At 44.7% G+C, this 24,018-nt stretch overlaps 1 protein-coding gene across 4 annotated transcripts in view; it reads left to right on the plus strand.

Annotated features, from left to right (window-relative positions):
* STRA6 (signaling receptor and transporter of retinol STRA6) overlaps positions 1-21,373 on the plus strand; it is a 60,047-nt gene extending 38,674 nt beyond the window's left edge. For 3 of the 4 annotated variants that reach the window (XM_020803835.3, XM_078381086.1, XM_078381087.1), the window contains 11 exons: positions 4,269-4,336; positions 5,365-5,441; positions 6,819-6,880; positions 6,966-7,143; positions 9,860-9,935; positions 11,538-11,671; positions 12,628-12,745; positions 13,987-14,088; positions 15,044-15,207; positions 17,345-17,482; positions 19,867-21,373. In XM_020803835.3, the coding sequence (XP_020659494.3) occupies positions 4,269-4,336; positions 5,365-5,441; positions 6,819-6,880; positions 6,966-7,143; positions 9,860-9,935; positions 11,538-11,671; positions 12,628-12,745; positions 13,987-14,088; positions 15,044-15,207; positions 17,345-17,482; positions 19,867-20,045 (1,296 nt within the window). In that variant the 3' untranslated portion in view covers positions 20,046-21,373. Of the gene's footprint in view, positions 1-4,268; positions 4,337-5,364; positions 5,442-6,818; positions 6,881-6,965; positions 7,144-9,859; positions 9,936-11,537; positions 11,672-12,627; positions 12,746-13,986; positions 14,089-15,043; positions 15,212-17,344; positions 17,483-19,866 lie in introns of all 4 variants that reach the window. The other variant, XR_013538994.1, reaches the window with a different exon arrangement.
* Positions 21,374-24,018: the final 2,645 nt, after the last annotated feature.

Below are 24,018 nucleotides of genomic sequence, written 5' to 3' on the forward strand. Positions count from 1 at the left end.
GGTTTCAGGGGGCGTGGAGCTGGGAGCGGGTCTCAAAGATTTGGCCTCTAGAAGTTACTCACCCCTTGTCTAAGTGATGCTCCAGCAAGTAGGTAGTCATATTCAAGGGTTGAGGGCGTAATTTGGGAAGTCTGCATGGCCACCCTAATGCCTAATGAGAAGAGCAGGGAAATGCAGACACCAGGATCGGCCCGTACCAATATATGAGGAGCATCTCTGTGATTGGGTTCTTCAGAAATCGGTGAAAGTTCCTTCATGTTAGCGGGAATGAGAGGCAACTTTAAGTGTCCAACAAATTTTGCTTTATTCTCTTCTGTTTCTTGGTTAACATTACTAAACGGGTCAAAACTATTCAACTCATGTATCGGTCCATAACTTAACAACTTCGGTTCTGACGCGAACACTCCTTCTCTCACATCAGAACTGGACCAAAGCGTTCTCGGTCTGACATCTGCCGCATCGGGGGTACTCCTCACTTCACACACCGTCCCACAAAACGGACGCCTCGCCCAATCCTCCTCTGGGGTTGGGGCATTGCATAAAGGACCAGGACGGATCACTTTTCTCCCTCTACCTTGGTTTCCAAGTTAAACCGCAACCATCCATTCTAGGGGCTTGTCAACCCTCTCTCCACTCTGGGGAGAAGAGGGATCAGGGAGCAATCCTCCACCCATCTTGAGGTTTGGGAAGTCCTTTAACAAGTTGCAGACCTTATTAGCGTGGTCTTCTGTCCTGTCAGTCTGTACCACGCGATCTCTCATGCTCCCTTCTTTCTTGCCCACTTCGATTCTAAATTCCCGCTGTTCTCCCCCTCCTTTTATAGCTTCCTCCATAATATCAGACCTTGCCCCTCCCCTTTGTCTCCCTCCTTCTCCTCCACCAACCATACCTCTATGGCTTTCTTTCCCTCGAATTCATCCTCTATTTTTATGATTTCTCCCTCTACATGCTTCCACGTCTCCTCCTTTCTATCATCTGCTGACGATGGCACACTAGCCTTCTGTCCTTCACAATCTCTTTTGTAAAGTGAATGGCTCTCAATTGCCCATGCAAGGCCAAACTGCACTTTCCACTATAGCAGAGGTACCTTGCAACAATATTGGGGAAATCTGTTATTTTCTGAATTACTGTGAGGATTGCAGCTAAGCTCAGAGTAAATGGAGAAGCCAGAGATGGGAGGAGGGGGATTACGCACTTGAGACCCAAGGCTGCAGTGTGCATTAATGCACATTGTGGCTCCTGCACGGTCGTTTTCATCAACATTGCCGGCCTTTGCATGTTTGAAAAGATGGAGCTTGGGCTTTCTCTTACTAGCGATCAAAACATATTGCCATGATGGGGATCCAGGAGCCAAACTGACTACAGCGCCTTTTCAACAGCGCTAGAAATGTCAAACCAGAAAGCCAATGAATCTTCTTACTGAACTGTTGGTTAGCATACATTTTATATTTAGAAAGCCCTTTTCATTGACAGTCATCTTGCCTACAGGCTGTCATTTTTAGTCGTTCTGCTGTGTGAGAGCATTGAATTTCCTGTGCCGCCTTCCCTTTGTTTCATCCTTTCTTGTTCTCCTCCTGTTCATTTCCCAAGCGAGGGCTGCTGTTAATTCTTTCACAAATGAGACACTTGCGTCAGTTCTGTGGCTCCAGAAAGTCCGTGCTTTCCAGAGATCTGAAGCTTTTTGTTAGCTGGGGGACTATGGAAGCTCCCGCCTAAAAAAGCAACTGGTAGGGTGCTAATTTTTTTTTAACATTAAAGCAAGGGTAAGCGCACAGTGCAGTCCAAAGCGGACACACCCGGTGGTAAAGGCCTCCCTGTGCAGCCCTTCACCCTTCCCACCCCCTTTCATCTCTCATTGTTCTCTGCCATCAAGTGATAACTGACTTATAGAGACTCTAAAAGGGCTTTTAAGGCCCTGGTTGCATGAGGGGAATGTTCTCTAGTCGTCCCCCAGTTAGTTCAAGGTTGAGACATTTTCCTGGCCAGCGGTATAACTACGGGACATTCCCCCACACACACACACCAGGAGGGTTGCATTATTTTGTACCTATGTTGTACCGGTGCCTTCCTTACCAGGATTGCCTGTGTGCACAACCTGCCCCACTTCTTTTAAGAATCAAAGCCAGGAAGGGGGCTGTCATTACTGCAAAGTGCTTATTAAATTTTATTAAAAAATAATGCACGATACACCAATGCATTGGTAAAAGTACGTCACTGGGGGGAGTGCCACCATTACATTACTGGCGCTTAATAATCGGCTGCCCCATGCAGGGTTCTGTTGTGAATGAAAGAGGCTGGAAATGATTGATGTGGGTGCACCGAGGAGGAGGAACACTGTGCGGAGAGGGGCGGAGTCATGCACGCTCGTGGTGGCACATCTTGGAGGGAACCTTGTTCCTGATATATCGATATATCGATAAATATTTTACATACACACACACACACAACAAAGGTACGGGAAGTCCTGGAAGAAGAAGAGAACATTTCTCTTGTGTGACCAAGGCCTGAGATATTTAAGGAGTAAATATTTAAGGAGTTCTGCTTCCATGGTTGAGCAGGGATTTGAACCCTGAGTCCTAATCTGTCATTCTATCCACTGTACCAAACTGCATCCCTACACCTCCCCCCGATATTTATTGATTTACCAAAAAATAATTCACTGTGCCCTCTATTACTGCTTCAGGCTTTGAAATAAAAGCACCTGCCCCCAGTCTAATATTAGCCAGAGAGTGGCAAAAACTGTTCCTTTCCCTCCAGCCTCCTAGAAGACATGAATGAAATTTATCCCCATGCCTTCTAGAAGGTGCAAAAACACCCTCCCCCCACCACCCCAAGTTTGGCAAAAACTAATTTAGGAGAGTTGTTGTTAAGGTCTATAGGAAGACGGAGCAGCCGTGGTGTATCCCCCGAGACCTTGGAAAGTCACCTATTCCTGCATTAAAATCAGAAGCCGGGGCTAGCTCAAAGGTTGTGGCCTCTGACAATGTGTTTTCTGTTGGACCCATTGCTGTGGAGGTGGGCCTGTTCCCAGGCAATGGCAGCAATAACCTGGGAACGGGCGGGCTTGAAGGGATCCTACAGAGCATCAAGTCGAGCCCACGTCAAGGAAGCACTGTGAGGAAATTGAACGCCCGCACTCTGGCACCACAGCAAGATCCCTAAACCCCTGAGCTATCCAGCAGTTAGAAACAAGAATAAGAATGCACAAAGGCACACTGTTTCCCATCTAAAACAATAAGACAGCTTGGGACCCCCCCCCTAAGTGAAAGTTGTTCCTTGCCTTGTTCTGATACCCAAAATGTTCTCTGCTTGTGAGATGGAGATTTTTTCCTTCTTCTGTCCATTGGTCTTAATAAAAGTTAACAAGAATGTTTTAAATTTTTTTAAATTGAATTGAATTGTATTGTATTTATTTATTTGGCTTTGCACAAGGTCAACAGCCACTGCTTTGGTGCACAGCTCTATTAAATGCCTTGTGCAGGTTGTTTGCAAATTTTTTATCCATCAGGCCAGTCATTCTGGCTTGCTTGCTTTTTCCATGCGTGCTCTTGAAGTGCTAGAATCGTAGAATGACTCACTTGGGAGGGGCCTAGAAAGCCATCAAGTCCAAATCCCTGCTCAGGGGCAGGAATACAAATTAAAGCAGACCTCGTTATCCAATGTCCTCTTGAATGCCTCAAGTGTTGGAGCACTCCCAAGGCAATTGGTTCCATTGGTGTACTGCTCTAACAGTTTAGAAGTTTTTTTCCTGATATTCAGCCTAAATTTGGCTTCCTGTAGCTTGAACCCAGTAGCTTGCATCCAGGAGGAAAATACGCTCAGTAGCATAGAAGGCAGTTCTTAGAAGTTGTGGAAATTTCTGTGAGGGCAAAAACCTGCCATTGTCATCACTGCCTTCTCATGCTGCAGGTGAGAAATCTCAAAGAGGTGGATGCAGAACAACTGTCTCAAGAGTATTGTCTAGCTAAAAATAAAAGGTTTAAACAAATGCTCTTCACATCCCTCATAAACACCAGCCCTAATATCAGCCCCCCTCTGATTTCTAATGCCTCGCAGCTACTGTATTTTTTGTAGAAGGCTCGTGGCTGGCTGAAATTGGGGACCGTGAAGGATGAGTTTTACGGAGGTAATTAAGATCCTGTTCCCTTTCCTCTTGTAGTTTGTGGTTAGCTAAGTACGAACACAGAGCCCTAGCTTAAGAGGAAATGGCTGGCATGTTCTTGTGATAAATAAGAAGTGTGATGTGTATTTGTACTGTTCTGTTTAAGATCCCTGGGAGTGACTATTGCAAAGGCTACCTGAAGAATATTCTGGCTAAAAAAGCACCCAAGACAAGGTAAATCCCAGCGCCATTGTTTGTTTTCATTCCACTTGAGATAGGTCAGCACAATACTGTCCCAAAATGTGGGGAATGAGAACCATACCTTGGAGTATCCCCAGATAGATTTGGGGGGGGGGGCAGGCACTGCATGCTCTGGGTTGATCCAGCATAGGTTTGGGGATGGCAAGTTGGGGGGGGTAGGGTTGTAAATCCAGATGCTCCCACAGCATTCTGTGAGATTTTCTACCATTTTCCTTCTTTCCTGCTGGAGTTCCCATTGAACAAAATGGCTTTGGTTTCTGCCCATGAAATCCTGTACTCAGTTTCTTCAATGCCATATAGGAATTGATGCCATTCCCTGCAGATAAATCTTACCCCTGGCTGTGGAAGCCCAAGAGGAAATACAAATCAGATTGCCTGAACCTTTCTCATTATGGGCCATTTCTTGGCTGTCATGAGGGCTGTGATGACCCTCCTTTAGTGATGACAAACCCATCAAGGTCACATTCATGGCTCTCTTCTTGCATTGAGGGATTCAATTTGTTATTTTCTTATTGCATTAGATCACATCACATACAGAATTTCTTTTTATTTATTATGCCCTCACCCCACTTCAAAATGAAAACATTTTGCCGTTCTTGCTGATTAAGTTTGACATGTTCCCGCATTTCTGTCTTCTAGGTCTTCTGTAAGTCTGTGTTAGGAATGTGGAAGGCTTTAGGTCTTCTTTTCATTGCATTCCTCAGAATCCTGCCCGTGTTTCCATCTCATCCAGGCTTGTGGGGTTGTGATGAGGTGATGGGTGGCCCCAGCGCCAGAGGAAAGTGATTCTGCTGTGGGTTTCAGTCTGGATTTTGCATGAGCTTCTAAGGCATGGGACCCATTCCCTGAAGTGCATTCCGTACCTTTGATAGCAAGTTCAGCCTGAAAGTGAAGATCGATTCACCGCTCCCCTTGAAACTAGAGTCACCACATTCCAGGTGTCCCTATGTCTTCTATCTACCTCACCCTGTGTTGCCCCCTTTCCCCTTTCTCTCTTTCAGCAGCAACATGGCCAAGCCAGGCCTACAGTCCAGGCTCCAGTCCTACTTGCGCTCTTACATCTACACCCCTCAGGAAGGTATTATGTGAAAGGATATCTCAGTGGGTTCTTAAGAGGCATTAGCAGGGGGTTATATTGGTGCATCTCCTCTGCCTTCATTCTGCATGAGTGGTTCCCAACCTCGGGCTCCCAGATGTTTTTGGACCAAGACTCTCAGAAGCTTCCACTACTACCTGTGCTGGACAAGATTTCTGGGAATTGTAGTCCTGGCACATCTGGGGACTCAAGGTTGGGGAACCGCTGGTCTAAATTCTACCTTTGCTAAGGCGTCTGTGCTATTCCAGCTATTTCACTATCTGTATGTGACTCAAACATGTTCACATGCTCTATTATGCAGGGAGTTCCAAGAAAAGTATTGTCTAATTTTTGTACAAAACGTTCTGCATCAGAGGACAGCTGAACTATCAGTTCACCAAAGTCACTATCAACCTGCTGCAAAGCGGCCAAAATATTATGTGCTATGGAGAAGCAACAACCGATGGTGGGTCGCCACTACCATCTTTCTTCACCCTCTCCCTCTTTTCCACTGATGTGACAAAATGTGCGCTTGGCTTGTCAAATAACTGACAGACTCCTCTGTTTTTGTAGTCCTGGGTGAGCAGCAGAAGCTGGCCATTCAGCCATGAAAATGCTGGAGATGAAAAGGAGATATTTCTAATGCCTTCATTTACTACTTATTGTTAGCTACCTGTTCACAGGTGTTTTCCCCACCTGAACTGCAACATGAGTGTTACTTTGAAAGCAACAAAGGTCACAGGGCTTCATCCTAAAGAGGCCCCAGGCAAACATGCAATGACTATGTGATAAAACCAGTGCAGAATGAGGGCAATGTTTTCTGCCCTCATCGGGATGTGCAAGCATTTCTGTTCCATTTTGTGGCCCTCTGCACAAAGTATGTAAATCAGGATGCATCCGTGGATAATTTGGTTTAGCTTTGTTTCTAAAAATTATAGGTTACAATTGATTTACTAAATCACAAATGCATGGCCTGTGTTTGTTGTTGTTTGTTTGTTTGTTTGTTTTTAGAAGGATTTCTGGATACATCTCTTGATGAAATGCTGCAATTTCTTGTTACATGGAATAAAGAGATTCATATAAGCAGGAAAGCCAACCCTCCTGTCTTTCATGGGAGTTGTAGAAAGAAGATATGAATTCATAGAACAGGTCAAAATTAGCTGAACAGTGCTTCAGAACAGTGGTTCCCAACCTTGGGTCCCCAGGTCTTCCTGGACTACAACTCCCAGAAATCCTGGCCAGCACAGCTTCTGTCGGTTTTACTCTTAAGAACCCCTGGGAGCCAAAGGATGGGAATCACTCCTTTAGAAGGTCACAGATTAGATCCTCCAAACATGTGTGGTACGAGAGTGATATGAGACTATGGTTTTGGTTTTGCAGGATTCCAGATCCCGCTGAAGCTGGTCCTCTCTCTAGCCATGGCTCTGATCAGTGTCTACCAGGTAACCTATATCTCAGCTTCATCTGCACCCATCCAGCTCTTCCTGTTTGGATGACCAGCCTCATCTGCAGTTTCTCGGTTCATAGGTGGCCCTCCTGCTGCTTTCAGCATTTGTCCCCAACATCCAGATAGTGAGGTCTGGAATGACAAAGGAACTCACGGCCCTCTTTGTCCAGTTTGGTATTGTCCCCTCTGAAAACCCAGCCGGTATCCCTGGAGATAAGGAGCTGGCCACAGCTAAGCACTACATCTGGTCAGTAGAAGGTGAGTCGTCTTAGCCTCTGTCTAGTAGAGATAACTGTTGTGATTGATGAATGAATCACCTGGTTCATTATAAGGCAATAGAGATGGGCATGCACTGCTGGTTTGTTTATCAGCTGAATTGGTGTTCAGCACTTCGAAGCCCTGCCTTCTCCAGTGGGTGCCCACTTAGAGGCCGTTCCCAGACGAGGTGGGAACACCTGCTGGAGGGGGCAGAGCTTTGAAGTGCCAAACACCTGTCCGACCAATAAACCATTGAATTGGTGGTTTGTGCCCATCTCTATAAGGCAACATAAACATTTAGAATGTAGATCAATGACCTGGTGGTTGAACACTCCCCCAAGACAGTTAAAAGGTAAGCATTCACTAATTGAAGTGTCCATTAATGACTTGAACGGGTTTCCTTGGGTTATAGGAAGCCAAAAGGAACATTTTTCTGAATATGTGTTGGCCAGCTGTGCCATATGGCTGAACACATTGCCTAAATATTTCCCCCACCCCATTTTAGAAATCCCAAGTTTCTAGCCCTTATGTTTAAAGGCCTTTATGGAACTCAGAGGAAAGGATCCATCCTGGACTTAAGTGATTTGGCTACGCATGTGCCAGTCTCTAGGAAAGACAATATTTTTAGAGGACATAGCATGCAAAGCCTTTTTTTTACTTGTAGGCCTCCATAGGAATATCTTTTCTTTAAGTGGATTAGAGAAGCATTAACGCTTCCTGCATGGTTGGGCCATTTGCCAACAAGTGAAAGTAGCAGCCATGGGGAGAGAAATGCATCCGAGATCGGACGGGTGCACCCCAGCGCTCACAAAGATGCCTGAAATGGGTCAGAATTGAAAAGATGACATCCAACAACGGAACAACGCAGCTTCGGTGTGGAAAAGAGAGGCAGGACGTTTCAAAGCTGGCCAGCAGGCAGATGGGCAGTTGGTCCTGCCACCTCCATCCAGCTGAACCAGCCACTCCCTGTGAGAAGAGCCTCTCCTCTCTCCACAGCCCATGAAATAATGGAATATATATCTTTTTTTGGTACCACTGGACAAATGAGGATGCACCGGTTTCTTGTCTGAAGGATCGTAATCTTTTCCATCACTTTCCCCCTTCTTCGGGCTGTCTGTGTCGTCACAGCAGGCCTGGATTATGCACAACCTAAACAAACTAAGGTCTGGGGACTTGGATTATGACAGTTTCTAAGTACAGTGGTGCCCCGCATAGCGACATTAATCCGTTCCAGGATTAACGTTGCTATCTGGAAACATTGCTATACGGAACGTAAAACCCCATAGGAATGCATTAAACTCCATTTAATGTGTTCCTATGGGGGGGAAACTCACCGGTAAGCAAAGATTCCCCATCCGGCTGCCATTTTCGCCGCCTCGGTAAGTGAGGGCAGGGCGCAAAAACACTGCAGGCGGCCATTTTCTGCACCTGGTGGCCATTTTGGAACCGCGATCAGCTGTTTTCTAAACATCGCAATGCGAAGATCGGTAAGTGAAACGCTTACCGATCATCGCAATGCGATGTTTTACCACCTAAAACATCGCAATGCGATCGCATTAGCGATCGCAAAAAACACATCGCTATGCGGATTCGTCATTAAATGGTGCGCTCGTTAAGCGAGGCACCACTGTACAACTATATTTTTAAAATTAAAAGTATATTTGAAATTGCCAGCATTACTCCATTTCTTGCAAAATACTCTGGGCCCACCCAAGCTTTATAGGGCTTGGTATATCTCAGTTCAGTCTTACTCCTGCAGGGACTTCCTTGGCAAGCTTTTCAGTCTGTCACATTAAGAAATAGCAAAAAAAACAACAACAAAAAAACAACCCAGAGGCTCTTTTATATTGCAAACCTCTTGGGGCAGGGCACCAGTCTTTTTGTACTCTTTCGAAACGCTGGCCGTGCCAGGTGTTGAGGGGCAGAGCGCAGTCCTCCAGATCCGTGGTTCCCAAACTTGAGTCCCCAGATGCCGTCAGACTCCAACTCCCAGGTGCTCCAGCAATCACGACCAATGGTTAGGCATTCTGGAAGTCGTGGTCCCAAAACACTGGAGTCTCAAGTCTGGGAAGCCTTCATTGTTCCAGGTGTTGCTGGAATGATCTTGATAAAAAAAATAATAATAACGGGGTGGACAATGGTGGTATGAACCCAATGGCTGTCATGCTGTGGCCATGATCCAAATCAAACACACACACTGCTTTCTCACCGAACCAGCATGGCCCCTCTGTTTCCAAATCCTAGCTGCATGCCATGAGGGAGGGGCAGGCGATCTATTAGTAGTGAACGGGATGGTTGTTGGTCCTTGTGCTATGCTTTCCCTTATGCAACGTTGGTGCATTTCATGGGACACTCCGGCAAGGACCCAGAAGGCCCTTCTGTGGCTCCCCCATAGCTATCCCCCATTAACAAGTAAAGAGCAGGTCTTTTGTAAACTGAATGGCTCCTAATGGCCCGTTCAAGACCAAACCATTTTCAAATACTTTGTATTACAACATGGCTGGTTTACAAAAACCTATTTCTCTCCCAGCCACTATGAGGATTTTTGTTAAGCTCAGGGGGAACAGGGAAACTTGTGGAGGGTGGGGGAGGGTGTCACAGTCCCTGCTGTTTAGAAGGTTCTGGGATCTTAACTCTGCATGCCCTACACCATGGCATGAATTCTGTGGTCAGTGTGTTTGGCCCTCTCACATCTCTGCCTTCTCCTTTTTCGTAGTGTGCTTTGTTATTTCCTTGGTCATCTCCTGTCTGCTGACTTTCTGCATGTTGCTGAAGTCCCTGGTGAAACACAGGTGAGAACATTTCCATCTTCATTCCAAATCCCCCTCCCTCCGTCTCAGAAGTGTTTGCTCAAAGTGGCTTTCTATGTGATCTTAAACTTTAGAAGCGGAAGGGAACTTGCAGGTCCTCTAGCTCAGTGGGTCTCTTTGGCTCTCCCGTGAACCCCACCCATGAATCCCTGACCCTCGGTTGAGCACCACTGCTCTATACAAGCTCCAGGGTCTCTCTCTTCTAACACAAACATCCTGCGTCTCTGAAACCAGAGTGCATTTATAAATCAGCCACATTTCCTTCTACAGGAAGGAAGCACAGACCCATGGGTATGGCCTCCGTCAATGTGACACTCTCATTATTCCTCTGTTGTTTCTTGGACCCACAAATGAATCAGTGTTAGCTTGAAGGCACATTGCACACCCACTGATTTTCCTTTATTTTATTTTAACAAATAATTTCTTTTTTGGAGGGGGAGGAGAAAGCATAAAAGTAGAGACATCCAACCCAGAATTGCCAATAAGAAAGGATGGAGATTTTGCAAAATGTTCAGAACTTTTAAAACTTTCTCTTTTTGACTATAGCATCTCAAATTCTGTGTGTTTTACTCCTGGGTGGAGAAAAACTTTTCCAACTTCTGCTGCTCCCGATTTCTATGCTTAAAATATCAGTACAGTGTGGCAAGGGAGACTTGCAACAAACATTTCTAGCATGGAATATTCTCTCCTGGGATTCCTGCCACAGTATTCCATTTCTCCCCTTGTCCCTTTTTCTATGTCTTCCCTCCGGATATCATATCGTCAATATTCCATGCTCATTGAGCATGCTCATTTCTAGACTTTTAAAAATCTCTGGTTTCCCACACCTGCTGCTGACTCTCCTTTCAGCTACAAAAATCGTAATCCCACACTTTGGACATCAGAAATGGAAGGAATGGTGGGTTCTAGGTGGTGGAAGGGGATTTAAACCCATTTTCATTGATGCACTCAGTCTGCTTTAAGGCAAGAGAACCTCACTAAAGCATGGGATGTTACCTTTGTTGTGGTATCCATTAACTTGAGGTAGCCAGCTCACTATTATCGAGATCCAACACAGAGCAATCTTACCCTCACCAGAAAAGTTAGGGACCTATAACTGTGCAGGTAGGAATGCTGTTAAAGGTGGGCTGCTTCACTCTGACAATTGCTGTACAATGACCTGATTGCCAGCAAAAGGAGTCAACCTGCTCATCCCTGCAGCGGAACAGACAGCGGGACAGATGCCTAGCGGATCGCACCCAAGATCTGAGACTCTCCCTCCTTTTTCATTTGGGGGTCTATTTTGTTCTGGGGTTTGCTCTTGGGAGGGAGAGTGACATTTAGGGTGATGGTTTTGCCTCTGCAAAGTGGATCACTTCTGCATTCAGAGCTTGCTGGTGCGAAGCTTTCCGTGAGCTTCAAATTGGCAGAGGAAGAAACACAACAGCTGTAGAATGAGGCAGATTTCTGAGAATGTCTGCATTGTCAAGAAGGGCCCTCCTTGTAGCTCATTTTTTCCACGCGCTGCTTTGTACCTTCCATCCAATCTATTTTTAAAATACTCACACTTGATCACGTGCTTTCTCTTTCTCTGTGTCTTTTCAGGATTAACCTCCAGCGTCTCTACCAAGGTGCCGTGCTGGATGTTTTCTATCGTTCCCGCAGACTCCGGCCTTCTCAACAGGCTCTCATGTGTTGGATGTGCTTTGCGGGCTTTCAGGCAGCATTTGCCTGCCTGGGTAAAAAAACGAGACCCACGTTGCCCCTTTGAAAGTGAAGAATGGATGGGGATGTGGAGGAGGAAGGCGTTCAGAGAGGCTGGAGGAAGGCACAGGAGAACTAAACAAGGGGACCTGCAGCAAAATGTTGCAGTGTGGAGATTTTGGAATGCCACCCATGCCCTCTTCCAAAGCACCATTCCTCCTCCATCTGTCCATATTCAGGTCTTCAAGCCCTGCTCCAGTAGTCAAAGAATACAGTGGTGCCCCGCATAGCAATGATAATCCGTGCAGCAAAAATCGCTGCAAAGCGATTTCGTCGCTATGCGAAAATAAAAAGCCCATAGGAGTGCATTAAAACCCGTTTAATGCGTTCCTATGGGCAAAAAAAATCACCTTTAAGCGAAAATCCTCCATACGGCGGCCATTTTCGCTGCCCGGTAAGCGAGGAATTGGCATGAAAACACAGCGGGTGGCCATTTTTGTTACCCGGCGGCCATTTTGGAACCGCCGATCAACTGTTGGAAAATCATTGCTATGTGATAATCAGTAAGCGAAACAGCGTACCGATCATCGCAAAGCGATTTTTTCCTATCTAAAACATCGCAATGCAATCGCTTTTGAGATCGCAAAAACTTAATCGCTATGCGGATTCGTCGTTAAACGGGGTGCCCATTAAGCGAGGCACCACTGTATTGCAGGGCCCCTGACCCAGAGACCCTCCTCACTAAGGGTTTTGCAAACTGTAGCACCCCAAGTAGCTTGCCAAGTTGTGCACTGAGCATGCTGAGTCTCCCTTGAGCTCTTTTATGGGTGCACCATGCCATCACAAAAGGAAACATGAACAACTCAGATGAATTTTGGTTATCATTTTTTTTTTTTTAGCCTGAGGCAGGAATAATAATGCTACAAATACAAACAATAGTGAATAAGGATTATAGGTGGCTGTTTTGGTAATTCTGTTTCCTGCATCCCAGGCCTGCTCATTCAGCAAATCATCCTCTTCGTTTGCACAGTCGGGTTCACTTTTCTGGTAGTGATCCCCCTGCAATCTGGCAGCAACGTACATCTCTTCAAGATTGTGGAGAACATGTGGTAAGAATCCTTGGGGCTCAGGCACGAAGGCTGACAGGGCCGACGTTTTGTCTGCAACCAAGGCACCGGGGGGAAAAAACTACAAATTCCCGTGGAAAAAGTAAGCGCTAAGCCATGATTCTGTGTATTTCTGCACAGTGGTAGCCTTGGGCTTTAGGATGAGAAGCAGCATTTGGCTGTTTTCCATCTCTCTACTCCAAGTCTAAACAACTTAGGCCCTCTGCTTAAAACTACAACTCCCATAATACCTCACTATTGACTGTGTTGGCTAGGGATTATGAGAGTTGAAGTCCAAATATCCCTGAAGGGCCACAAGTTGCCTTTCTTTCCTTTAACATGACACAAAACACCATTTGGTTGCCAGTCTTACTTCTTTAAAATAGCAGCCCTAGGAATAATTAAACTGAGCTGGGGAATCTGGTAGAGATGATTGATCCCATTAAAGACTATGGACAAGTATTGAGAGATTTTGGTTGTGGAAGTCCAGAATATATGGAAGATATCAGGGTTGCCGTCCCTTCGATGAAACCAGGTCCTGAATTCTGTTTTTAAGGACCCCCTACGTCCATAAGATAGGGACGTGGTGTCGCTGCGGGTTAAACCGCAGAAGCCTCTGTGCTGCAAGGTCAGAAGATCAGCCGTCGTAAGATCGAATCCACATGATGGAGTGAGCTCCAATTGCTTGTCCCAGCTCCTTGCCAACTTAGCAGTTAGAAAGCATGTAAAAATGTGAGTAGATAAATAGGTATCACCTCAGTGGGAAGGTCACGGTGTTCCATGTCTAGTCACGCTGGCCACGTGACCACGGAAATTGTCTTTGGACAAACGCTGGCTCTACGGCTTGGAAATGGGGATGAGCACCACGCCCTAGAGTCGGACACAACTGGACTAAATGTCAAGGGGAACCTTTACTTAAGTCCATAAGAAAACGCCAATCCAAAGATCAGAACCAGAAGTGAACGTTCAATTACTTCCTGTTTGTGTATATGTGTTTCCTGGTTGTTTGGCCGCTTGGGGGCACTTCCCAGCTTGGTGTAGCACTTTGGGATGGTGGGGGTGAGGGAATGATGGCCGGCTGTCTGACCAAAGGTGCCCACTCGGGGGTGAAACCTTTCCTATTGTGAGGCTCCACCTCTTTCCTTGTACGTAGTATGTTTGGGCAATTCTAGATTATTTGCCTGATGATAGAACAAAGTGACAGGGAGTGAAACATGCCCTTCTTTCCCTTTGCTTGCACTTAGGCCCTTCTGGCTGACCTTGGTGGTGGCTGTGATTGCACAGAACCTGCTGACGCACTACTGTTTTCTTGAGCATGGCTGTGAACCCAAGGAGCTAACCAACAGGTAACGTCCGGCACCCATCGGCCCATTAAAACATATGAGACTGGTATGATGTTGTCACTTAGGTTGCCCATTGGAGCAGCAAGCCTTGTTTACCTGGGAATACCAACCTGCCTCTATGCAAGCAATGAAATCTAAGCTGCTGAGTCATTTGTAGGCTACACCTGGTTTTAAAAGAACAGCAATCCCCACACAGCAGAGATAAGAATTCTTGAAAACTCACCTGCCGGAGAGGACTCCTTCTCGCCTTTGATTTGGATCTATGATATCCACTCCCCTTTTGACATCCCCCTGAAGCTGCCACCACCGGCAGAGGTTGAAAGGTTTATAAGTCATGGCAGGGCCTTATCTGCAGTAGCCCCCCCCCCCCCGCAGCTGAGGGATGTCCTCCCTCTCTGAGCTCCAGTTGGCTCTTCCTTTGCAGCAGGCTCTCTAATGGTGTGTTTCTTGTAGTCACTTTTTAATCATTGTAACCCACCCCAAGAAGGTCTGTGTTTAAGGAAAGAAGGAAGCCAACAGACGGTCAGCCTTGTCAATCAATTGGAAAGAACCCGATCTCCATCCAGCCCCCACCCCACCCCCATTTTACATAACCACAAGTAAGAAAAGAGATGGCGATCTTATAAAATTTTGTTTGAATGAAGGAGGCAGCTTTTGAAGTCAGCCCTTCTCCAGGGAGATGAAAAATCCATTTACACCACCTAGAGTTCACTGGAGGAAAGGCTGGATATAAATGCAGCCACAGCTTTCTTTTTCCACATTTTATGCTCTCAACAATCCTTTGAGGTAGGTCACACAGAGAGAACAAGAGATTCACCCAACGAGTTTCCTGATAAGGACTAGAATCTGGTTCTCCCCAGACCCAGGCTGACACTTCTAACCATTACTCTCAAGTAAAAGCTAAGTAATGAAACAACAGTACTTAAATCTTGGCTGTCTTTGGTCTCCTTGTCTGTAGGCGTGCTCTGTACATCGTGACATACTTGCTCTTCCCAATCAACGTGCTAATAGGGGTCTTGGCAGGAGTCTGGAGATTGGTGGTGTCTGCGCTTTACAATGTTGTCCACTTCTGCCGTCTGGACGTGAGCCTCCTGGGCCACGGCGTTGAGGTCTTCGATCCAGGCAGGTGACGTACATCCAATCTGCCTACTTCCTTTCCTTATGCCTCACATGGCTCGCTCTTCCGGATGGTGACCCTTGGATTGGAGCCGGCAGCAATGATCACATAAATGATGGCATGCTTTCTGCAGCGATAAACTTTTGCCTAAGTGGCTGCTGTTGGCTGACTTTATTCAAAATTGGCCTCCATGTCCTCAGACATCAAAGCCCTGCTGTTAATGATATTTTTAAAATAACATTTTTCACCTCAGGAGAAAAATTCTGGATCACAATAAATTAGAAACCCGATTGAAAACTGTTGTTTTTAATTGGGCAGATAATTCAGAGCAGTTAAATGTTCTGTAGTGTTGATTACACCAAGCAAATGAGGCATGTGGGGAGCTAGGAGCGGTGGTTTCAGAACTGAATGGAGACAAGCAAAGCCCTAAACTGTATCAAGTTTAAGAACCCTATAGAAGTGCCAAAACAAATCATTTTGTTTAAATTTAGAGACAACCCCCCCTTTCAACAATGGCCCTAAGCTAGGGCTGGATAAGAGGAGTGTTTTACTAGCCCCTCAACCATCATTGGGACGTGGTGGCGCTGCGGGTTAAACCACAGAAGCCGCTGTAAGGTCTATAGATCTGCAGCTGTAAGATCGAATCCACGTGACGGAGTGAGCGCCCGTCGCTTGTCCCAGCTCCCGCCAACCTAGCGGTTCGAAAGCATGTAAATGCAAGTAGATTAATAGGGACCACCTCGGTGGGAAGGTAACGGCGTTCCGTGTCTAAGTCACACTGGCCATGTGACCACGGAAGATTGTCTTTGGACAAAAACGCTGGCTCTATGGCTTGGAAAGGGGGATGAGCACCGCCCCTTAGAGTCGGACAGAACTGGACAAAAATTGTCAAGGGGAACCTTTACCTTTATCAACCCTCTCAGGGACATACTGTACTGCCCTTCAGATTGAAAATGGCGGGAACTTGGAAGGTCACATTTGAATCTGATTTTTTTTGTTGTTGTTGTTAAAAAGAGCTGTATGTTTTAGGGGAGAAGTGATGCCCCGGTTTTGGAGGGAACCAATTTTTCATCGATTCTTTCTCCTTAAATTCTGGAAACCTCTGGGAGCCATCAAATGACTCTGGGGCCAATATGTAATACACAGGCCAAACAGTATCTGATTTACTTTGCCCAGCACTGACTGGTTCGCAAGTGAAGGCTCTCGGCTGGATATTCGGCTTGGATTTTCCTAAAATTAGTTAAGAAGAGGTTAACAGCAATTGCTGAATTTTTCTATTTCTGGTCAATTTCACACTGTTCAGTTTTATTTTATTTTATGTATTTATTTATTTATTTATTAGATTTCTATCCCACCCTTTTAGACAAAGTCTACTCTGGGCGGGTTCCATTAAACATTGTAAGCTAAAACAGTTAAAAACAATTCAAAACAATAGTGATTAGTAATGCTAAGTAACGATCAAGATGGGGAAACAGAAAATTATAATAAAAATAAAATAAAGTATTGACAGTTATAAATCCCACCCACCCCCTTTGTCAGGTGGCAACATGTTTTTTAAGCACACACCAAAGAAAAATTACCTTTATTTTTGTACATGATTTCTCCTAATGTATCTATTGTAAATGGGAACTTTCTTTAATATCTGTGTGTGTGTGTGTGTGTGTGTGTGTGTGTGTGCGTGTGCGTGTGCGCACAGACACAATACATATATATTATATGTCACATTAACAGGGAATGACAGTGTAAAAATCAGGGGATTCCACAAGACAAGATATTATTCACTTCCAGTCCACATATTAGTTCAGGGAATGTAAATGAGAAATGTGTGTGTGTGTTTTAAATTCTGGAAAAATGTGAATCAAACCCAATTCTCCACTTGTTAGGACTGGTTTTATCTCCTTAAATGCAGCTAATCCTGAATATCTGAGCTGTATTTTCCACCTGGAAGATATTTCCTCCCATCTGCATTGACTTAATTTCAGAAAAAATTGAAGGAGACAAGATTAGAAAAAGAAGAATCCTTTCCAATTGTTTTCCTCTGCCTCCCCAGCGTTTACCCATTCTGCATGCCTGCACGATATGCATTTTACATGTATTTCTGTGTTGTTTTGTTTTAACTTCCCCAAACCCACTTCCTTCCAGGCTACCGCACATATTGTTACTACTTAAAAATTGAGGTCAGCCAGTCCCACCCGGTGATGAAAGCCTTTTGTGTGTTGCTCCTCCAAACCCACAGTCCTTCAAGGCGAAAGGGACTCCAGCCACGTGAAGCAGAAGAAGGTGAGAAAGCAGCTCGGATCGATTCCCTCCCTTGACCTCCTTCTAGGGAGGGCCACAGATGCTGGATGAAAATGATACAGCTGCTCAGCAAAGAGGAGGAGCAACACAGAGGGAAAGATGGCCCTTGGAGCTGTCTTTGGAGAAATCGCCCTTGGCTTCTCTCTACCACTGGGGTCTCCTTTGTGTCTCGAAGGAACACAGTGGCATCACTTCTTTCTATAAACTCTTCAGGAGAAAGAAGGAGGCCGGGGTGGGAGGGGAAAAGCAAAGGCTTCTTTAACTTGATGCAAATAATGTTTCTGGCATGGAGGTGGCTACAAATTCAAGAGGTGCATTCCACCCACAGTCATGATTTTGCATGTGTTGCACCCATGCCATGTGCTATGCATGTGTTGAAGATTCCTCATTTACTCTTCCACATTCATGTCATGCCAAGTGTATGGATTTTGGGGGCAGGAGGTCGGTTTCATGCTGAGACTCCGGCTTTAGGTTCTCCAGATCCCAGGCTTTGGATTTGAGAGTGGTGCTGCCAGAAACATCCTCCCTTTTTCATTGTCTTGGGTGCTCTAGAGCTACTGCTTCTGGATTTCACACACAGTAGCCTTCAACGTGATCATAAAGTGTCTACATTTCATGGGCACATGCACACACCCCCATGTTACATCTGTTGTGTACAGTTCTGTGACATTGCAAAGGTCCTCTTGAGATTGTTGCGAGGGAGTAATTTGGACCTAACATCTCAGGGGAACGTGATGTTGCTAACTTCGCCATTCTGGGTCTGCATGTGGACATGCAGGCGCCATTGTTCCTGTCATTGTTGTTTTGTGTTATCACATTGCTTCGAACTTACAGAAGCACCAAGACTTCCAGTTTGCATTGTTCACAGCCACCATGTTTCCTATTTAAGCCTGGGGAAAACTGTACAAGACTAAAGATCCTTGGCCAGACTGTAGAACATGCGGTATCTGAGCAGTTTTCTAGAGGATCTGAAAGTCTTCAACCTACAGACACCATGATTTTGGCCAAGATAATGGCTAGATATGGGGTGGGGGGGCAGGAGGCATGTATCACTCTACCTTAGCTTCTTTCCAACAATTGCCATACACATCCTTTTTTAAAAAAAGGAAAAGAAAGCGTTTAAACCAGCTAATCCCAAAGAGACTTGCCATGAATCAAATTGACTCCTCCATGCTATCCACTATCCACCATGTGAGTTGGTGTAGACCCAACACAGAGTTACCGTCTTCATGAGAACTAGAGTTGGCCAAGTGACTTACTTTACAAACATCGATCCCAGTTCAAAAGTCTATCTAGTCTATATACTGTATAGCTTAAAGATTTTAAAAAAAAACCCTAAGAGGAAAAAGCAAAAAGTCTTGAGGTTGTTCATCAACTATTAGCAGCCATATGACAGAGTGAGCTAGTGAATTGTCTATTTCTACTACTTCCTCTCCTCATCTATGGTGAGATCTAGTACATTCCTATTTAAACTCTACTTAGCAGAACTTGAGACTGTGTTTATTTTTATTTATTTATTGGATTTCTATCCCGCCCATCTAGACCAAAGGTCCATGGCTTCCAGAATGTTACTTTATGGACTACAACTTCCACAGTTCTCCAGCCAGGATGGCTGCTGATCATTTTGGCTGGAGGAATCTAGGATTTGTAGTGAAAAATAACTTCTCCAAGCTCTGCTGAATATTTTAAATGCACATCCGGCATTCAGGTCTTATTGGCAGTGTAAATGACCACACCAATAAGTATGAGGTTGTTCTCTCTCTGTTGAGATAGTTGGCTCTCTTTTTTATTGCTGGGAAATTTATCTATGTAACTTTTTATGAGTTCTCTTTATAAAAAAAAATCCAAAAGTATTAATAAAATCAGTCTGATTTGGACTAATTTTAGCAGTCTGGATCAAACCAGAAGGGCCAGATGCAGTTCCAGAGCAAATTAAACCTTATTTGCAAATTGCATTGTGTCATTAGCTCAGAACAAATCACATGGGGTATAAATCTCTTTCGCCTACCAGTGTATATAAAGAAAGTTTAGTGATGAGTAAGTAGTATGCAAACTCCTGAAGCTTGCTGCCTGAAATTTGGAAGGTTTACTACCCACTTTTAAGTTCTACTGAGTGTCCAAATTTCATGCACATCACAACACAACCATTAAATATATGACCATTTTGGCTTTCCAAAGAATTGACAAATTGATCAGGATCTGGGATGCTGAATCAGATGGAACACAGATCACTGCCAACCAAATCAGGGTACATTTGGAAGCCCTAAACGGACTTCTAAATCTATTCAAAGTCCAGATTTTCATCATAAGATTGCTGTTATTTGTTCATTCATTTACTTATTTATTCATTCATTCATTTTGGGCAGGAGTCAAGCTCATGAAGACCACGATGCCAACATCAAAAGCATCCAAGTCAAAGCAGAATCTTGCCCGCTGGAGTCTGGCCTACACCCTCCTTAACAACCCCTCCCTTCTACCCTATCGAAAGGGGGTCCTGTCAAACAAAACACCCAATGGGATGCAAGTTAGTCCGGCAAGACCTTGATGGGAGACAGATTGGGATTTTGGTGATGAATGAACTCCATCAATGGGGAGAAGCTTTTGCTTCTTCATCTCTCTGCCATTCCTCCCCCTCCCCCTTTGTGGCCTGCTCTTCCATGCACCTTTCTTGAGCTTCTCTTTGTAGTCTTACCTTAAGGCTATGACCGACTTCCCTGAGGACTATCGTCCACAAGGGCACAAGATGAAGTGGACTAGCAATGGCAGGGAGCAAATCACTGAGTTAACCCAAAGATATTTTTCTTCTTCCTCCTCTGCTGCAATTTTTCCCCCCAGCCAGTGCCTCATCACATGCAGGAGATTTTCGGCAATGCTGATCTTTAGAATTTGAGGACTTCTAGTTCTCCTGATGTGAAATGTATTTGCTAAGGTTTGCTAGCTTGATTTTGGGAGATAAAATAAAAGGTCACCACCAAAGGTTTACCATTGTGCTGTGCCTTGGAAACCGATGTCAAAAGCAGACCAGAGACTGGGACCACACCAAGCAAGACTTTCTGGAAGGATCCAGAACTGTGGACAATGGGCTTCGAGGTAGGATTTGGAGACGGACGGGCTGTAGAGAGAAAATTAAGTTCTCTGGACCAACTTTCCTTCAGGCACTCTTTTGGTTTGCCTTTTAAATTTCAGTCCAATCCATTCCAGGCTGCACGTTTAATGACTCCATTTCTTTAACGGGCTACATAATAATAGTTTTGTGCCATTGGGTATAAATTGGATGGTCTGAAGGTTGAAACTTATAAATAGAAAAAAAAATATTTCATTCTGTTGATCAATAATATGAACCTTGCCAGGAATGTTAAAAGGGTCATCATGTGGTTACTGTAGAGCTTGTAAAAGTGTCTTTTTGAGACTACAGATCCTAGAATTTTGGACCACTACTCTCAGAATGGCTACCTGCCATCCAGGGGGATTCTAGGGGATGTAGTCTAAAAGAGGAACTTTTCCCAGCTGTGTTCCAAAAAAGGAAACTTCTAGCCCTTCTTTCCTACTCTACACACACACACAGACACACACACACACACACACACAAACTTTCTGGCTGAGAATCCCAAGGAAGGCCCTGTGTGAGTCTTTTCTCTGTGCACACACTCTTGCTTAGTTGTCCTGTTGTCTCTTCTGTTTTTTTCTTCTTCTTGATGGATTGGGACCCGTTCTCAATCTTCCTGTCCTTCCTGCCCCCTTCTGCGTAGCAACTACTTGCCCTTTGGTAGTCAACATTGGCCTGATGTGCTTCAGAAACCAGCAACTGTAGGAGTGATCATAGCTTCCAGAGAGTTGAACTCTCCTGGTCAGAATAATAAACCATCATTCTTATATTGTGGCAGGATCCCGTTTTTGTCTCACTGTCTGTGTTTGTTTGCATGTCTTTCACACAAGCTAAGCTTGCCAGGTCTTGGGGCACTGCTTGAATTTGTGGGGCGCTGCTGTGCTTTTCTCCGCTCCAAGTGGAGAGAAAAACCACAGGGTAAGCATTGCGCATGATGGTTTTAATGCTTGGGAGTCCATCTCCTCCCCGGTCCCAGTCAGTGGAAGGGCTTATGGGCTCAACATGATGGTGTTTGGACCTGTGTTTAGGACATTGTGCAGGAAATCGACTTCTTCATACAGACATCTTATTTTGCAACTGGTATACAGAGGCTTGTCTCCTGGGCTCAGTATTTTGGCCCTGACATTCTTGGAATGGGAAGCTTCTGACTGGCAACTCTAGTTAAGAAACAGACGTTAGAGACAGCCTGTGACTAGAAGAGGGAAATTCTTAACCAATGAAAGCATCTGAGTATCAAAGTAGGAGCTCCTGTCATATTTGGGATTAGCTTGCATTGTGTGGTAATAGATCTTCAGGATTTAGGCACAGGATTCCTATGAAGTCTGGCTTCAAAAAAAAAAAAAAAACCTTGAAAGACTCTTGGCAATATGGTAAACATCCCTGATGACAAGATCTCTAATCACAGCTTTGAAAAACTACTTTTGGGGCTACCATTCCCAGCCTGGAGGCTAATCCGGCCTCACCAGCCTTTGGAGTTCTGAATATCATGGAGTTCCACATTTATGAATATGGTGCATTCTTAATCTTGCTAATACCCTGAAGTGTGGTTCATCCAGTATCCAGCAGCAGATAAACAATTTCTGACACTGTGGCAAAACAAACAGGCTCCATCAAAAGCAGTTTGCTGTGCTGCCAAAATCTGGGTGCAAGGGAATTTCTTATTTGAGCTTGATTCACAGGTGGGCTTTCTCCCTAGAAAGGTGGTCCTCACCCAGTTTGAAAGAATTGTCCTCGGTTAACCAAATGACTGTGAATTATGGCAGGGAGCCTAAAAGATGGCTAAAGCAGGTTACATAATTACTTCCTGAAAGAATGGGAAGTTGTTTATTAGAATTAAACATCCCAGTCTTGACAATAACCATTCTAATTCAATCTGGCCATTTCCAGCACTAATGCACAGACCCGGATGTTGCTTTTCAGCTATGCTGGGCTCCAGCTTCCAACCAGTATGACTGCTATGGGATTTTGGCCAAATGAATGCAAAGATAGGAGGTGGGAGCTCCTAGGTTTATAAAAGTTTGCAGGACTACAAATCCCACCATTTCTTACCCTTGGCCATGCTGACTGAGGCTTATGAGAACTGAAGGGCCGCTGGTTCCCCACCTCTGTGTTAAATGGAGAAGGGCAGATCAGATGACTCCATATTCGGATTTGCAAAAAATTCATCAAATGCCCGTATTCCACACAAATGCATTTCGTTTTTCAATCCTGTCAAATCTCTTCTCCAAACTATGCAGCATATTTGAAGTCTGCCACAGGCTCTAGATGTGTTAGAAAAGAATCATGTATTGCCATTAACACATTTCAGCCCTTATGGCATTAATGACACAAGACTTGTAACCCTAAAATGCCAGCAATAAGATCTCAAGCTAATGTCCAGGTAACTGTAGAAAGTGGTGCGGGGTTAAATCTTGACATGAATACACGCTTTATGGCAGTCCCTGTTGCAACATCCACAAGGACAGTCCACAAACACAAGCAGTGGTGTTGATTCATATCAATAAACAAAGGAGCAGGTCTTTCATGACGCTGAGGCAGGAGTGGGCAGATTCTCCCTAGATGAACAGAAATGAAAAGTTCCCCTATCCACACACACAGAATCCGGAGGTGTAGCTACCTCTCACACAGACAGGGCCACGTTGTAATTGCTTGTCAAATGCGAATTAAAGCTGAGGAGACTCAGAGAAACAGCAGAGGTGGCCTCCCTACTTCTGATGTAACACAGATGGATACCAAGGCTGCACCCTAAATTTTAAAATGTTTTCAAGGTTATGTCAACATTCAAAGTTCCGGGCCTGTCTGTTTTGTTTTTGTTCTTTGCTACAGTGGTTTTTCCATAATCAAAGTTTAAACTCTTGGGCCAAGATTATTTTGCAGAAACCCATGCACACAACTGCGATCGCACAGTGGGGTGACATTTGTGGGGCAGGTTATACAATAGATTTCACAACCAGTTATGTGACAGACAGACAGACAGACAGACAGAAGGTGAGTGAGCTGCTGGAGGGTGGCATTTGTGTCTTCCTCCTCCTCCTCAAAAGGATTCTGCCTTACAGTTCATTCAGAGGATGAAGAAATCTGGATCCTTTGGAAAATTCTTTTTTACAAAAAAAAACTTTGCTAAATTTCCTTATAATCAAATATATGCATGCAATCTGTAACAACTTGTTCCGGAAGCTACCCTAATTCAGGATTCCAGTCAGTCACGCTCTGTTCCATTCTCACCCTACCTCTTTTCTGAGTTTGTTTTTAAATTTTTCTTTTTTTTCTTTTTAATTTTTAAAAGAAATTACTTTTATTTGCACAAAAAACAATCAGAAAAAGGAAAAATCATCGAATAAACCTCGAAATAGAAAGTGCTTCTCTCTCTTTCCATTCCATTGGGGAGGAACAACCTATACCGTTAACCCTT

The sequence above is a fragment of the Pogona vitticeps genome, chromosome 12 (genome assembly GCF_051106095.1).
Source record: "Pogona vitticeps strain Pit_001003342236 chromosome 12, PviZW2.1, whole genome shotgun sequence".
In the NCBI taxonomy this organism is placed as follows: Eukaryota; Metazoa; Chordata; class Lepidosauria; order Squamata; family Agamidae; genus Pogona; species Pogona vitticeps.